This window comes from Scophthalmus maximus, chromosome 12, assembly GCF_022379125.1.
Source record: "Scophthalmus maximus strain ysfricsl-2021 chromosome 12, ASM2237912v1, whole genome shotgun sequence".
Lineage (NCBI taxonomy): Eukaryota > Metazoa > Chordata > Actinopteri > Pleuronectiformes > Scophthalmidae > Scophthalmus > Scophthalmus maximus.
The window spans coordinates 24,115,504-24,132,500 of record NC_061526.1 but is presented as its reverse complement, the minus strand read 5'-3'; the positions used below and the strand labels follow the sequence as shown (position 1 = coordinate 24,132,500).

General features: G+C 47.3%; 1 protein-coding gene across 1 annotated transcript; it reads left to right on the top strand.

Annotated features, from left to right (window-relative positions):
- Positions 1–3,433: 3,433 nt before the first annotated feature.
- cand1 (cullin-associated and neddylation-dissociated 1) lies at positions 3,434–15,109 on the top strand. The gene is made up of 24 exons (XM_035612059.2): positions 3,434–3,580; positions 4,164–4,536; positions 6,816–6,891; positions 7,125–7,192; positions 7,294–7,448; positions 7,696–7,819; positions 8,001–8,088; positions 8,184–8,352; positions 8,437–8,688; positions 9,146–9,297; positions 9,429–9,569; positions 9,801–9,942; positions 10,038–10,246; positions 10,326–10,584; positions 10,661–10,814; positions 10,937–11,174; positions 11,257–11,589; positions 11,678–11,813; positions 11,897–12,073; positions 12,473–12,568; positions 12,703–12,872; positions 12,968–13,132; positions 13,612–13,719; positions 13,835–15,109. Exons 2-24 carry the CDS (start codon positions 4,469–4,471, stop codon positions 14,057–14,059), a joined length of 3,705 nt encoding a protein of 1,234 aa, XP_035467952.1. The 5' UTR covers positions 3,434–3,580; positions 4,164–4,468; the 3' UTR covers positions 14,060–15,109.
- Positions 15,110–16,997: the final 1,888 nt, after the last annotated feature.

Below are 16,997 nucleotides of genomic sequence, written 5' to 3'. Positions count from 1 at the left end.
AGGTGGAGATATGTAACATAAATCACCTCTAAACTGTTAAACGATACTGAAGGTGGGTTTTTACATCCTCTGAGTTTTTTGGGGTGTATTTTCTGTTAGATCATGAACAAAACGACCCTGACGGGAAACGGAAAAAAATAAAATTGGGCAAAAACATATTGAAAAACCAAGGCTGGTTGAGATTGTGGAACATGCTTCAATGTTCATGCGAAAACAAAACCTCTACAAAATATTTAACGCAGCATTAGTCGCACCGCTTGATTCCATTTCCTGGTTTCTGGCAGCGTCTGAAAATTCAACGTGAACGCGATTTATTCTGGAGCGTTTAGTTCAACGACCGTATTCAACACGACGTAGAAACATGGAGACTCACACGGAGGTCGGGTCCACCTCATGGAACTGTATTTAACTCACATGGTTATGAAAACATCCAATTTCTATGAATAAGTTCTTCTGAATATTACACACTGTAGCTTTAACTACAAAACTACGTCTACTTAGATTTTTTACTTTGGTCCATGTCCCATTTGCTAACATGGAGGGGGGCGGGGCTTATGACCTATACTGCAGCCAGCCACCAGGGGGCTATTGAATTGTTTTGGCTTGGCTTTTTGTCGTCCATCTTTATTTAGCTGCTTATCTCAACTAACCAACTCATAATTTTAGTGAGAGAGGGAAAAAAAATACAAAATGTTTAAAAAAGACACTTATTACTGCAAGTTACAGTTTGCTGATGTGTGTTGGACTAATATGACCGTAAACACATTAACCTGGAACGTAGACACATTAACCTGGAAACCACACACACACACTCACACAGGCCGTCTATTTGAAGTGTGGTTCCTGTCCCAACTTGCCCTCTGAGGAATTCACCCCCCCAACCCCACCCAGCTGTGGATTAAAGGGTAATTCTGCCAAATTTCAGCCTTTTAAAATTTTTCCAACCCAAACAACACCAGATAACAGCAGCGATTAATCGACATGCTTTCAGCGGGTCGAGCAGAGCAGCCATCTTTCTTTCTTTCATCCCCGCGGAGCTCTGGAGAGATGAGTGGACGAGGAAGAGGAAGAGAAGGAAAAGAATCAGTGAAGTGGAAGAATGAGTCTCTGCAGGCTACGAGACAAAAAGCAGCTACTGACCTCGATATGGAGACAGACTCTGTTCACTACTGTTATTTATCACATTGTACAAGTTATCACATTGTACAACCTTTTGTCCTTCAACCTTTTGTCCTTCGGTGGATTCGCCTTTGTTAATTCATGATGCTCGAACAAACATTGTTGACGCCCTCCAAATTTTACAAATAAATTCCAGTTTAGCTCCCAAATCTTCCAAAATTACCAAATATTTCGGAGCAAATTTCCACATATGACATTAAAATTAACACTTTAAATTTGATCTCAATCGACGTTGGAAACAACAGTTGACAAGTTTCACCTCAATGTCCACATGAGGCAAAGCGTTCTGAAGCATTTAAGCTCGAATTTTTAACCAGTTATATTTGAATGTCTTGTGTATCAAAATAAAGTAAGATACACAGTGAAATCTCATGTTTTCATTATCACGCTCATAATGCTACGGCTAACTATCTTTAACTTTGACATGAATCATCCTCTGATGAGGGTAAACCATCCACAGACCCCGTGACTACTGTGAAACTATGATAACGACATTTCGACCAATTGTATTTTACATGTCTGTGTCTTTGAATATCTCAGGAATATTCAGAACAGTCGACATCACTTGTAGGAATATAAAACAATATAATACATGAACTATATTACGGTGCAAATCACCTGAATTAAACTGAATTTAATTTAATATAAAAGATGTAAAAAATATTGTACAGATATGTAAAGTTTCTAGTATATAAAGAGTATATGGGAATGAAATTAGTTTCTCGTGGCCCAAAGTGCGAACACAAATACACAAGATATGTAAAAGATACACAAGAAACAATAAAGAAATATGGACAAAAATAAATGTGTATCATCTTGTTCCTGAAGAAAAAAACAACTGAAATAAATACATAAATTAACTCCTGGTGTATCATATATGATATGATCAGTTGTCCATGTATCAGGTTTTATGTAGATAACTAGCTTCTTCTCAGCTGTAATCACACCTTCATCCTCATCATCATCATCCTCATCACAGTCATAATCATTTCCTGAGACATCTGAAGAAAATCTGTGTGTTTGTGATGCAGCTGCAGCCTCATATCATAGATTACTGTCACACACTGTCAATGCCTTAAGACACGGGCATGCGCACACACACACATACACACACACTGGAATCACAGCATGCATATGCCAGTGGCTGCATTATGTGTCAACACACACACACACACACACACACACACACACACCGAGACAGACAGACAGAGAGAGAGAGAGCGCCTGGGGGTATGTACACATCCCACTCAACTTATCTGTGACTCATCATACACACACACACACACACACACACACACTCACTCACTGAATGCATTCAACCAGCATGAATAAACAACTACAGCATCCTGAATATCCCCAATCTCTCTCCAGCGTGTATCAGAATTACAGTGTGTGTTTTAATGTTCCCGTGTGTGTGTGAGAGTGTGTGTGTGTGTATGTGTGTGTGTGTGTGTGTGTGATTCATTGTTTAGCAGAGGATCATGTGCTCAATATAGCTCTAAACACACACACAAACACATGCAGATGCTGAGCTCCACACACCGATTCTCTTTCAGTCGAACTCGTTCAGCAAACAGGAAGTGGCTCTCTGAGGTTTGTGAACAGAGACACCACCTGCCTCAGGTGAAGCAGGCATTTATTTACATGACGTGTTGAATCCAAAGCGCTTTAGAAAACTGCAAAGAGCAAAAAAACAAATGTGGAAAAATGAGATAAAGATGCAGCAGATCAAATAGAAAGAGGAAGGAAGTTTCTGGGGGTAAAAGAGAGATGGCGTTTAGAAGCGTTCAGACTCTGTCTCCACGCAACAGTTTGAGGATGTTCTGCTCCAGAGCAGCTGTTTCTCATTTCGCAGCAGGTCTGCACACGTCGCTCTTCATGTTTTCATGTCGTGTTGAAGAAAATGCAGCCGAGCTTTTGTCCCGTGAAAGGTTCATTTTATTTTTCCATTATTTTTTAGCCTTGTGCTCATAAAATGAGGATGTCTGGTAACAGGGTCATTCAGTGTTTCCATCTCATGAAACTTTAAACACAACAATAATCAAATATTTTAATCATCAATTAGTCGTTTGAGGCATTTTTTTAATAAAGAAACATTAATCACATTAACGTGGATTAATGTAAGTGTGTGATATTAGAATGACTGACACGTCAGAGCCAGGAGAATCAATGGGCCGCCTCCAAATCCCTGTCAACAACACCATTCACTAACTTTGAGGGAGAGAACGAACTGTGAGGATTGTGATTGGTCGAAGCCTTTTCACATTAGAATCCCTCCGCTGGAGTCGAACAGCGCTGCAACAGGCCCTTTGTGCTAGCTAAGTGCTATCTAGGTGCTATATAGGTGCTAGCTAGCGCAAGCGGGTTAATGGATCAAAGCACAAGTGACAAAACATCAAAGGTAAGACAGAACTTATGTTTGTCGATGTTAGATACGTAGGTTTTTCTCTGCTCTTCTTCGGCTTCTTGGTCGTACAGTGAAATGAAACATAACATTTGAATCTGTGGGCTCAGAGCTTTCGAATGATATGTAGCTTGTGGTGCTAGCATGAAACGTCGCAACCCGTTCATATGTGGACATACTGTACCTGTACAGTTATCGTGTTATAATGCGATATGCTGATTTAGTTTTAATGACTTTAGAAGTGATGGGAAGCCCCCGGGATCAATGACATTTTACTTGAATCTGTAATAATAATAAAACCATAATTAATGTGCTTGTAGTATGTATTATTATTCATAATGTGTAGAGTAACTAAAAGTTATCAAATACATTTGCCTTTGAAATGTAGAAGAGTAGAAGTACGTGACTTGTACTTGTCTGGATACTTCTACTTTCACTGCTGGAAGTAAAAGTACAAAGTAAAATGAAATAGAAATATTTAATTAAAGTACAAGTATTTGGAATATGTTCCTTTTCTAAATCATCGTTCCACTGCTCATTGAACAATCTGCCCCCAAAACTGTGACCTCCGACCCCGCAGCGTCCAGTGCGGCTAACCCCGCCCCTCTGCGGAGAGAACGGGAGTTCCATTCAAACGCACCGAACTCCGCGGCCCGGGATGCGACAGTCGCTGTAGAAGCAGAGAGACGCGGCAGCAGCAGCATCGGAACCAGAACCAGAGGAAGAAGAAGGAGAAGGAGCAGGAGCAGGAGCAGAACCGGAACCAGAGGCCGGACGTTTGACCTCGACGCGACCCAGAGCAGGAGGAGGCAGAACCCGCCGAGGCAGCCGGAACACCCTCACGGAGCTCAGTCTGCTAGCAGGAGGCTAACGGCGGACCGCGACATGGCGAGCGCCTCGTACCACATCTCCAACCTGCTGGAGAAGATGACCTCCAGCGACAAGGACTTCAGGTGAGACGACGCCCGGGCGGGGCGACCCCACCGCCCGGTGCACGGCGCCGCGATGGCGCGCACACTTCTCCGGGCGCTGTTAAAAACAGCAGGCCTCATGCTAACGGCAGCTAGCCGGCCACCTGTCTGAGCGTCGTCACGTCGCCCGCGGCCGGACACCGGCGCAGCCGGTCGCGTTTTAACACTCGACCACACCGCCAGTGTCCCGCGGAGGAACCGACCGGTGAGCTGCGGGCGAACCGCCGCCGGGCACCGGGCAGCTCGCGCCCCGTTAGCCCGGTTAGCTCTCCAACTTCTGTCATGCCGCAAGCTAGCATGATGTCAGCTAACTGCTGGCTGTTAGCGGTGCTGTCCGCTGGCTATGGGGATTGCGATGGGAAGTTAGCACGACAGCTAGCTGCCACTGGAGCCAACGGCGGGGTGCGTGTTGTGTTTGTTGGTGGAGGAGGGGGTGTGGAGGTGGGGACGACAGGTAAACACACTGGATGTGAGGGTGTTTAAATCAAACCCACCCGACTGACAGGTGACTGACAGGTGACCAGGATGTCATCACTCCTCTCCAGTCCCTGATCGACAACCATCAAGTTCATCTGCATGAGGAGACCATGTCAAGATTGGACTCATTATTATTATCGACTTACAACAGTTGTTGACGTGATAAATAGTTTGATCGTCAGCAGGATTACACTAAAAACTACTCAACAGATTTCCACACAACTTGATGGAACACACAAGAACGAATCCATACAATTTTGGTGCAGATCCAAAAGGCCGGTTGCAGTCGGACGAGTCTTCGTAGACACGTAACATTTACTAAAGGTCTTGGCGAAGAAGAGAGAATTCTTAAAGGGGCAGTAAGCGATGTTGGAGAAAATATTGTTCATTGTTGATGTTGAACCCGCAGCCTCGGGTACGTGAGACGGACGTGCTAACACGAGGCCAAACCCCCTGAGTCCTCAGCACGTCTCTTAAAGCCCCAGTGTGTAATTCTGTTGGTGGCCCTATAGGCTACGTACTCCTACGGTAACGCGGCCGTAAGAAGAAGAAGATGATCTTAGAACTGAAAACGAAACAACAGTTGCCTTGGCAACATGCCCATACAGCATCCTATCATCGTACAACATGGCCGCCACCAACAGCTGATCGGTCACGTGAGCTGAACTTATTTGTGAGCTTATTCGGCAAAGTTGTTTCCATCTCGCATGTTTCCTGCGTCAGGTGTTTGTCAACAGCGGAGCCAATCACAGTGAAGCGGGACGACGACAGCAGACGATGGTTTTCAGTTTTATCATAACTTTTGTTTCGTCATTTCTTAACAACGGCAGCGTTTTGCTTCCTGTTGCGTTTCTAAAAAGAGGCTTCGACGCTCCGACTTGATGAACTCGAGTTCTCCAGTAAAACAACTGGACTGTCAATCAAACCTCCGCCGAGACTCAACTGTCAAATTGTAAATCTCACGAAATATGTTGATTGTTTTCATTATGATCTACGATTTATTCCCTGGGAAATTCTTCCCTTTGTTCGGATCTACTTTTTGCGTAATCCTGCTGACAAACTGTGGTGACATCATGTGTGAGGAAGTTTCTCTGACCTCTGACCTCAGTTTGATTCCTGATTTGTTGATCAATCGATCAGTTCAGTATATTAATCTGTGGCCGATCTGATAATTCGTGAATCATTTTAATTTAAACACAAACATCTTCATCATCTTCCTCCTCAGATATTAAACTGGATGTTTGTGGTCGGACAAGAATAAAAGACGACTGAAACAACTTTCTTTATTCACACTTTTCTGGACAAAACTACATTCATTGATAAGTCGTGGAAATAATCGTTATCCTTTGTTTCTGCCTCGTGACATTGGAAGATGATGAGCGGGAATTGGAATCATGAGTTGTTTGTATTTATTAATCTGAAACACATGATGATGAAAAACACTGAGTGTGTGTCGCTGGTCAATCATTTCATATTACTGTTCATTATTATGGGTTGAAACATTGTGATCAGGAAGAAACTGAAGAAATAATAATGACCCACATTCCTCCTGGTATTTTTATATCCTCTGTACAAAAACTTTCACCAGAGCGATGCGGATGTTCACGAGACCATATGATAACGAGAGAAAATTAAAATGATCCTCCGATAATTCTTTATTGAGTGAAAGTGACAAAACATTCAGATTTTAAATCAGTTTATCTAGAAAGTATTTGTACACTAAAGTATCATCTAAAAAAAATTCTGTACCGTATTATTAATAACTACTTACTGTTTCCCTCCAGGTTTATGGCCACGAATGACCTGATGACAGAGCTGCAGAAAGATTCAATCAAACTGGACGACGACAGCGAGAGGAAGGTCGGTTCTCACTGGTTTCTACTGGTTTTAAATTGGTTCATACTGACCTAAACCTTTTTATTTTGGTTCATACCGGTTCAAACCAGTTGGTTTAAAGCTGTTCATGATGATGATGATGATGACGTTTGCATCAGGTTTTAAAGAGTTTGTCTCCAGAGGCTTTTAAGAGATTCAGTTTTTAGCAGATCCCTGAATTGATCGATGGACTGATTGATGGATTGCTTGATTGACAGGTGGTGAGGATGATTCTCAAACTGCTGGAAGACAAGAACGGAGAAGTTCAGAATCTGGCCGTCAAGTGGTAAAAACACACTGTTGTTGTTTTTATTTTCTGAGGTGCATCTGTAGCTGTGGGTGCGTTTGCGTCTTTCGTTAAACTGTGGGTGTGTTTGTTTTCATCAGCCTGGGGCCCCTGGTCAGCAAGGTGAAGGAGTACCAGGTGGAGACGATTGTGGACACGCTGTGCACCAACATGCTGTCGGACAAAGAACAACTCCGAGACATTTCCTCCATCGGACTCAAGACGGTGATCGGAGAGCTGCCGCCCGCCTCCAGTGGTAAAACTACTGCAAATACAAATACACACTCAGGTGGTACAAGTACGACCACAAGTACTACAGCTGATGTAAACACATGTATGATCGCCACCTTCTACAAATACTGAACATGTTTCAGAGATAATTAAGTTAATATAATAACTGTAGATACAACTCGTATCAGTAACTGTTTACTCACCTGTCTCTCTCTCTGTCTGTGTGTGTTTGACCTGTCTGTCTGTCTGTCTTCCCACCCATCTGACCTCAGGCTCTGCTTTAGCCGCCAGCGTCTGCAAGAAGATAACGGGTCGCCTGACGAGCGCAATCGCCAAACAGGAGGACGTCTCCGTCCAGCTGGAGGCGCTGGACATCATGGCCGACATGCTCTGCAGGTACAAGAGTCTCCGTCTGCTACGTCTGTTGCGCTTCACAAGCTCGATCATTGTGAGCAAAAACATCATTGTAATGGTAAAAAAAAAAAGGGATACCGTCACACCTTCACCTTCACACTGGATACTTTTTGACTCTGAATCAACCGAGCACCGTTAACACCACTCGTCGGTGTCTCTGCAGACAAGGAGGCCTGCTGGTCAACTTCCATCCCTCCATCCTCAGCTGTCTGCTGCCTCAGCTCACCTCCCCCAGACTGGCCGTCAGAAAGGTTTGTCTCTTAACACTCGACCCTCAGGTCACCTGACCAACCTGTGATCAGTTATTTACAGTTGTGATGTGACATGACTGTGAATCTTGTTCCAGAGGACCATCATGGCTCTGGGCCACCTGGTGATGTCCTGCGGGAACCTGGTCTTCATCGACTTGATCGAGCACCTTCTGACGGAGCTGGGCAGGAACGACAACATGTCCACCACCAGAACCTACATCCAGTGCACGGCGGCCATCAGCCGACAGGCTGGACACCGGATCGGTGAGACGCGCCCTGGGGAAAACCTTTCACTCCTCATCGTGACGGTTACTGTCACTAACCCTCTCTGTCCGTCTGCGTCCGCAGGAGAGTATCTGGAGAAGATCATTCCTCTGGTCGTCAAGTTCTGCAACATCGACGACGACGAGCTCCGAGAATACTGCATCCAGGCCTTCGAGTCCTTCGTGAGGCGGTGTCCCAAAGAAGTTTACCCCCACGTTCCCACGGTGATCTCCATCTGCCTGCGCTACCTGACCTACGACCCCAACTACAACTTCGACGATGAGGACGAGGACGACAACGCCATGGACGCCGAGCAGAACGACGAAGATTACCAAGGTACGGAGACACGAGCTAGAAATGATGAGTCAGATAAATCTAAGTAGACAGATTATTGGTTATTCATTTTCTGTACATTGATCCAGACTGATGAATTTATGAACTAGTTTATTTCAGTTGTAGACAAAATAGAAATATTGATCGTCACCGTAGCTGTTGATTTAATGTCTCATTTTATTTGATGAACTTTCATACGAGTTTTGATTTGATTATGTCGATGTGATATTTAGAGATCAATTTTTTTAATGACATTGTGTTGTAGAGGATTTATACATATTTCCATCTTAGACTGATGAATGAGATGAAGATTCTGGACGTGACAAAGAATAACATTGTGTTTTAAATGTTGATTTAACATTTTTTTACCTCCAAAGACCAAAGAGCAGCAAAGTTGTTACTTTGAGTGTTTTTATTGTGACGTGTCGTTGTGACGATGTGTCCGTGTCCGTCCGTCCAGGCAGCGACGACGAGTACAGCGACGACGACGACATGAGCTGGAAGGTGCGACGGGCGGCGGCCAAGTGTCTGGACGCCGTCGTGTCAACTCGCCATGAGATGCTGCCCGAGTTTTATCGCTCCGTCTCCCCCGCGCTCGTCTGTCGCTTCAAGGTACGAGACTCCTCCGTCGCTCCGGCCGCGGGACAATCCCAACCGCCCCTTTTACCCCCTTTACCGACCTGATCAGATAAACGCCGACCTGATGACCTGATGTGTTGAATCCGTCCCTGTGTGTCCTTCAGGAGCGGGAGGAGAATGTGAAGGCGGATGTTTTCCACGCCTACCTGTCGCTGCTCAAACAGACCCGACCGGCTCAGAGCTGGTTGGCCGATCCGGACGCCATGGAGCAGGGAGAGACGCCGCTCACGATGCTGCAGAGCCAGGTGATCGATACGAAATCAAATCTATATGATCGGAACCTGGCGACGTGGAAAACTGGATTGTTTGTTTCTTCTTTTTGATTAACTGATAATGAGAATAACTGTAGTTTCAGCCTGTAGAGATCCGTCCGTCACTGGATGCATTTCTGTTTTCCTGCAGCAGGTGGCGCTGTTGCTCACGTCTCTCTCTGTCTCTCCTGTCTGTTGCTGTGAATGTCTCTCGCCCTCTCGCAGGTCCCCATCATCGTCAAAGCTCTTCACAAGCAGCTGAAGGAGAAAAGTGTGAAAACTCGTCAGTGTTGTTTCAACATGTTGACGGAGCTGGTGAACGTTCTGCCCGGAGCCCTGACGACGCACATCCCTGTACTAATACCTGGTAATACTACTACTACTATTACTGCTGTAGTACAGTGTAATATACACGGACTGTGAGTATAGATGGCCAACGTTGTCTCCCCCGTTGTCTTTCAGGCATCATCTTCTCCCTGAACGATAAGTCGAGCAGCTCCAACCTGAAGATCGACGCCCTAGCCTGCCTCCACGTTATCATGGTCACACATCCCGCGCATGCCTTCCACGCCCACGTCCCCGCCCTCGTCCCGCCTGTGGTGGCGTGCGTTGGAGACCCCTTCTACAAGATCACCTCTGAGGCCCTGCTCGTCATGCAGCAGCTCGTCAAGGTGCGAGTCGAACCCTGTGTGTGACGCCTTCGACGTTCAACGTCACGTGAGGAGTTGATTCCATGTTGTCTTTGTGCAGGTGATCCGACCTCTCGACAGCCAATCAGAGGCCTCGGACAGCTTCGACCCCTCCCCCTACATCAACGACCTGTTCACCTGCACCATCAAGCGCCTGAAGGCAGCCGACATCGACCAGGAGGTTAAAGAGCGAGCCATCTCCTGCATGGGGCAGATCATCTGTAACCTAGGTGACAGGCTGCCCAACGAACTCCCGGGAACTCTGCTGATTTTCTTGGAACGCCTCAAGAATGAGATCACCAGACTGACGACGGTGAAAGGTAAAGCCCGGCCCCCCCCCCGCCGCCGCGCCCTCTCCTCTGTGTCGTCCTGATCGTTAGTCTCTTTGTGTCACAGCTCTGACGCTGATTGCCGGCTCGCCACTGAAGATCGATCTGAGGCCGGTTCTGCCCGACGCCGTTCCCATCCTCGCCTCCTTCCTGCGCAAGAACCAGCGAGCGTTGAAGCTCTGCACGCTCGCCGCTCTGGACATCCTGCTCCGGAACTACAGGTAATACACTCGACAACCTGTGAAACACTTACACACACACACCGCGGTGACACTGACGGGGCCGTGCGTGCGTGTTCGCGTGTGTGTGTGCGCGTGTGTGTGTGCGTGTGTGTGTGTTCCAGCTCGGCAGTGACTCCGGTCATGGTGGACGCTGTCCTCGCTGAGCTGCCCCCGCTCATCTCGGAGAGCGACATGCACGTGTCCCAGATGGCGCTGAGCTTCCTGTCCACGCTGGCAGTGACCCACCCGTCCTCGCTGGGGCAGCTGAGCGGGAGCAACATCCTGCAGCAGCTCATCGCGCTGGTTCGATCCCCGCTGCTGCAGGGCGGAGCGCTCGCTGCCATGCTGGACTTCTACCAGGTACGGCGGCAGTGTTTGGAGGGGCGATGAATTTTGTTATGACGAGTAGTGGGATTCTTATCTCGTCTGTGTGTGTGTTCAGGCTCTGGTGTCCACAGAAACCCCAGGTCTCGGCTACATGGACCTGCTCAGGATGCTGACCGGCCCCGTCTACTCGCAGAGCGCCGCGCTGCCCCACAAACAGGCGTACTGCTCCATCGCCAAGTGCGTCGCCGCCCTGACCCGGGCCTGTCCCGACGAGGGGCCCGCCGTCGTGGGCCAGTTCATCCAGGACGTGAAGAACAGCCGCTCCACGGACTCCATCAGGCTGCTGGCGCTGCTCTCGTTGGGTGAGGTGGGACACCACGTGGACCTCAGCAGCCAACCGGAGCTCAAGACCGTCATCCTGGACGCGTTCTCCTCCTCCAGCGAAGAGGTAACGAGGAACCATGAATCAAATCCAGCTGCTTTATTCTGTAGATGATGTGTTGTTAGATGTCAGCCCGTGTCTCTTCCTGCCACAGGTGAAGTCGGCGGCCTCATACGCGCTGGGTAGCATCGCCGTGGGAAACCTCCCGGAGTATCTGCCCTTTGTCCTGCAGGAGATATCCTCGTCCAAGAGACAGTACCTGCTGCTGCATTCGCTCAAAGAGATCATCAGTAAGAGACTCTCCCCACACACACACACACACACATATCTGAGGGTGTGAGTGTGTGTGGTTTTAACTTGTGATTGTGATCAGGTTCGGCGTCGGTGTCCGGTCTGAAGCCGTACGTGGAGTCGGTTTGGACTCTCTTGCTCAAACACTGCGAGTGTCAGGAGGAAGGAACCAGGAACGTTGTGGCGGAGTGTCTTGGAAAACTGACATTGATTGACCCCGAGACCCTGCTGCCGCGCCTCAAAGGATACCTGCTGTCAGGTAATCCATACCTTGATCAGTAACCAATAAATCAATATTTGTAAATCTTTGTATTGATTTACAAAACTGATCACTTGTATTACCTGATCAGACCATGAGGTCCTCTCGTCTGCTCTCTGAGGATCAATAAATCACCAGCTAGTTAATCTTGAGCTGATCAATAGTAACTTATGTGAACTTTGTTATTAAACCTATTGATCATTATTGATCATTGATCAAAAGTGCTAACAAACAAATAAAAATAACCAATAGCAATATTCCTGGTTTTTAATAAACCCTGCCCCCCATGCTCCTCCTATCCAATCAGATGCCTCCATGATTGGTCGGTAGGTTTGGATGCAGACGCCCGGAGGTCGATGTGAAGCATTGATCTATTGATCGATTGGTTTCTGTGTGCAGGTTCGTCGTACGCCAGGAGCTCCGTGGTGACGGCGGTGAAGTTCACCATCTCTGACCAACCACAGCCCATCGACCCGCTGCTGAAGAACTGCATAGGTCTGACACACACACACACACACACACACACACACACACGCTATGATCGTAAACCACCAACCAACCATGGACCGAATTGTGTTGTATTTGATAAAGTTTTGAAGCGTCCTCTGATTTGCCGATGCTCCTGTCAGGTGACTTCCTGAAGACGCTGGAAGACCCAGACCTGAACGTGCGTCGCGTCGCCTTGGTAACGTTCAACTCGGCCGCCCACAACAAGCCGAGTCTGATCCGAGAGCTGCTCGACTCGGTTCTGCCTCAACTGTACAACGAGACCAAAGTGAGGAAGGAGCTGATCCGAGAGGTGAGCGAGTGTCTGGACACAGGCTGCCAGGTGAAGGTCGCAGGTACATGGGGGCTGTCAGGTCTTTGACCTCTGAACTTTGACCTCTGGCATAGGTGGAGATGGGCCCGTTCAAACACACGGTGGACGACGGGCTGGACCTGAGGAAGGCTGCGTTCGAGTGCATGTACACTCTGCTAGACAGCTGCCTGGACCGACTGGACATCTTCACCTTCCTCAACCATGTAGAGGACGGACTGAAGGACCACTACGACATCAAGGTACCAGTACACAACATGGACACACATGAACACAACCAGTACACACATGTACACAATATGTACACACATACACAACCAGTGCACACATGTACACACGTACACAACCAGTACACAACCAGTACATGACCAGTATACAACCAGTTAGAGGACAGACTCTAGGATCACTACGACATCAAGCTGTGTACCAGTACACAACTAGTACACAATATGTACACACCCACCTAGCGGACGGCCTCAAGGACCACTACGACATTAAGATGTGTACCAGTACACACACCATGTATACACCATCTACACAACCAGCACACGCACAATAAACGAACCAGTATACAACCTATACACACCTCATACATGCCTGGTACACACTCAATAGACGGTACACACAGTACACAAAAAGTACACGCCCAGCACTCACACCTGTCAATACTGTGATACAAAACTGTTAACTGAGGTCGTCTTCGTGGTCGTTGTGTTTTCAGATGCTGACGTTCCTGATGCTCGCAAGACTCTCGTCTCTGTGTCCCAGTGCCGTTCTGCAGAGACTGGACCGACTGGTGGAGCCGCTGAGGGCCACCTGCACCACCAAGGTACGAACACACACACACACACACACACACACACACACTCTCACACACACACTGACACACACACTGACAGATCTGCAGTGAAGTTGAACGTGATCGTCCTGGTCCGTCTCCGCAGGTGAAGGCGAACTCGGTGAAGCAGGAGTTCGAGAAGCAGGACGAGCTGAAGCGGTCGGCGATGCGCGCCGTCGTTGCGCTGCTCACGATCCCCGAGGCCGAGAAGTCGCCGCTAATGTCGGAGTTCCAGTCCCAGATCTCGTCCAATCAGGAGCTGGCGGCCATCTTCGAGTCGATCCAGAGGGACTCCAGCTCCGCCAACATGGAGTCCATGGACACTAGCTAGAGGGGGCGGGACGCAAGACAACAGTTCCCACGATGCAACACGGCACCACACACGCCCCACCACCCCACCCCACCCCCCCCCCCCCCTGCTGGGACGCCAACCCTGCAGAATGTTTCCAAGACAACAGGACGCACACACACACACACTCACACACACTTAGTGACACACCCTCTCCAAACGATTGATGGTTCCATGATGCATTGCACTGAGGTCGGCGGTGGGAACGAGGACGGACGTACGCACGGACAGAAAGGACAAAAACAAAGAACAAAAAAAATAAAAAAAGGAAAAAAATAAAATAAAGAAATATTCCAGAAAAAAATAAAATTCCAACGTGAGGCTCGGAAAAACTCCTCCTACTTCCTGTTTGTTTTTCTAGTGAGGTCGTCTGATTGGTTGATCTCCCCGTTCATCATGATACTTCTATTTTCTTTTCTTTTTTTCATAATTCCAGAAAGTTCCACAGGTACTGTAACCTGATTGGCCGCAGCAGAGTGACTGACAGTTGGCGTGTTTATCAAAGAACTGACCAATGGGGGAGACGGCCTGCGACTCTGGGCGACCAGCTCGCTCCGGTCATTTGGGGTTTTTTGCGGATCATGTGGGCGACCAATGAGATGCTTGGGTGTAACGGCTGGTGGGAGGGGTTTTTATTGTTTGTGGACCAATCAGCTTCATTGTTTACCTTAATTCAGCAGACCCCGCCCCCCTTGGTCTCCACAAGGGAGAGGGGGGATTATCGGACCAGGTCCCGTCTGACCACACCTGATTGGACCATTGTGCGGCTGTCGCCATGGTCGACGCCCACACCTGATTGGACCTCTGTGAGGCTGTCGCCATGGTGACGCCCAAACCTGATTGGACCACTGTGCGGGTGTCGCCATGGCCCCCCCCTCCCCCAAACCAGTTCCCACCGGTTCCGTCTGGTCAGGACATTCAAACTGAACGTGTCCTGGTTCCAGTCTGATCCGGTCAAGTCCGGTGTGGTCACGACAGTTCACTGTTTATCGCCCAAGACAAATAAAAAAGGTCCATTTCTGCCTGCCTTCACACTGCAGCCGCCTCCTTTCTTAGTGTGTGTGTTAGTGTGTGTGTTTATAAAGATGGACGACGCGTCTCTTCTTCCTCCCGTCGTGCAACAAAGCTTAAATATGTCAGATTCAGGCGCCTCCATCTTTTTCTGGTGACGTCACATGAAGTCAGAGTCTGTACAGCAGTGGAGTGGGGCTGTTGTATCGAGGCCCCGCCCACACACACCACACATGCTCTCGACCAATTACATGTTAGTGTCAGCTGTCAATCATTACGTTTTTATATCATCAAATCCCTAATGAGAAGCAAAGTGATCAGAAACATGAACAAACATCAGTTATAAGAACAACCTCACATGACATGGAGGGGGCGGGGCTTAGGACCTGTACTGCAACCAGACACCAGGGGGCGATGATGCATCTGTCCTCGACTGTCACTGCCATGAAGCACAAATACCCCCAAAAATGAATCTTTAGATGTTTAAACATCAACAAAAGCTGATGAAGAAAAACCTCTTCGACATTTGTTATCATTCTGACGAGTAATTGAATATTATGCTAAACATATTTTTTTAATTTCAGGACAATACTTATATCCGAAAAAATGATTTTATGTTGCTCTTTATTAGTGTGATGCATCATGATTCATGTCTATGAACTCATGTAGAAATCAGGAACAAAAAGACGTTTTAATGTCGCTGCAGAACTTCACTGAGGATCTTCAAATTTTAAGTTTTCTTCAGAATCTAATGAATCCACTCTCAGTTAAGAACATTAACACAACTACAGTGTAAACAGGAAGTGTTCCTGGTTAATTCGGCATCATTTGGATGGTGACACCGTCAAAGAAAAATTAATAAAAAAAAATATTTTACAGGAGTTATGAAGCCGGAAGTCAGTCGGGTGCGTCACTGCTCAGCTCGCACCAGCAGAGGGAGACAAACACAAACAGGAAGCGTCAGGACAAACCGGATGTTACCTGTTACAGACACTCGGAAGTTTCTTCTACTTTACTTTATATATTATTCCTATATTTATATTTATTTATCTGTGGGGGAAAAACAAACGACTTCCTGTTCTGAGTAGTAACGGCGCCCTCTAGTTGACTGTCGTTAACTGAGGCACAAAGTCGTCGTCGGGGACCAAACAAAAGCTGCCGATTCTCATTCATCTGGTCTCCTAGCAACAGTTGAATTGATCAGTGTCTGTTACCGTGTGTGTGTGTGTGTGTATGTCCTGGCCGATCATTGACATGTTGATGATGTTTCCTCTTTGAAGTTCACTAATTTATTCGGCCCTGATGAACTGATGCTGCATTTAAAGAACACATCTCCACGTCGGAGGCTCGAGGGTGTGTGTGTGTGTGTGTGTGTGTGTCAGCAGGATGTAAAGGTCTGGATCTGCACAAAGGGGCGGAACCAGGAGTAGAGGAGAGTTCTGTAGTTAATAATAGTGATCAGTGAAGTGGAGCAACTTCTGCTTAAAGGAAACCAGAAGTTTATCACACGCTCACACGCACACACAAACACACACACAGAGGAAGTGTGTGTGTGTGAAAGGGAAGCTGTGTGTGTGCCTCTATTCTCGGTGACCCTGTTTGGGTGTGGCTTCACATAACATTGTGAGGCTGTAGTATAATAATTAATGTGTGTGTGTGTGTGTGTGACAGAGTGTGTGTTGGCGTGTTTCCATCAACACGCTCCGACTCGCTCTGCAGCTCCCCGACTCTGCAGTAACACACACACACTTTAGTTCTTTAGTGTGGTGACCTGCAGGAGTTGCTTTGACCTTTGACCTCCGCTGTGACCTGACAGAAGCCTCATCCATGACATCACAGATATGTCAAGTGACATAATGTGGTATAATATGATGTCAAAGGGGAAAAAAATAATAATTCATATTTACTG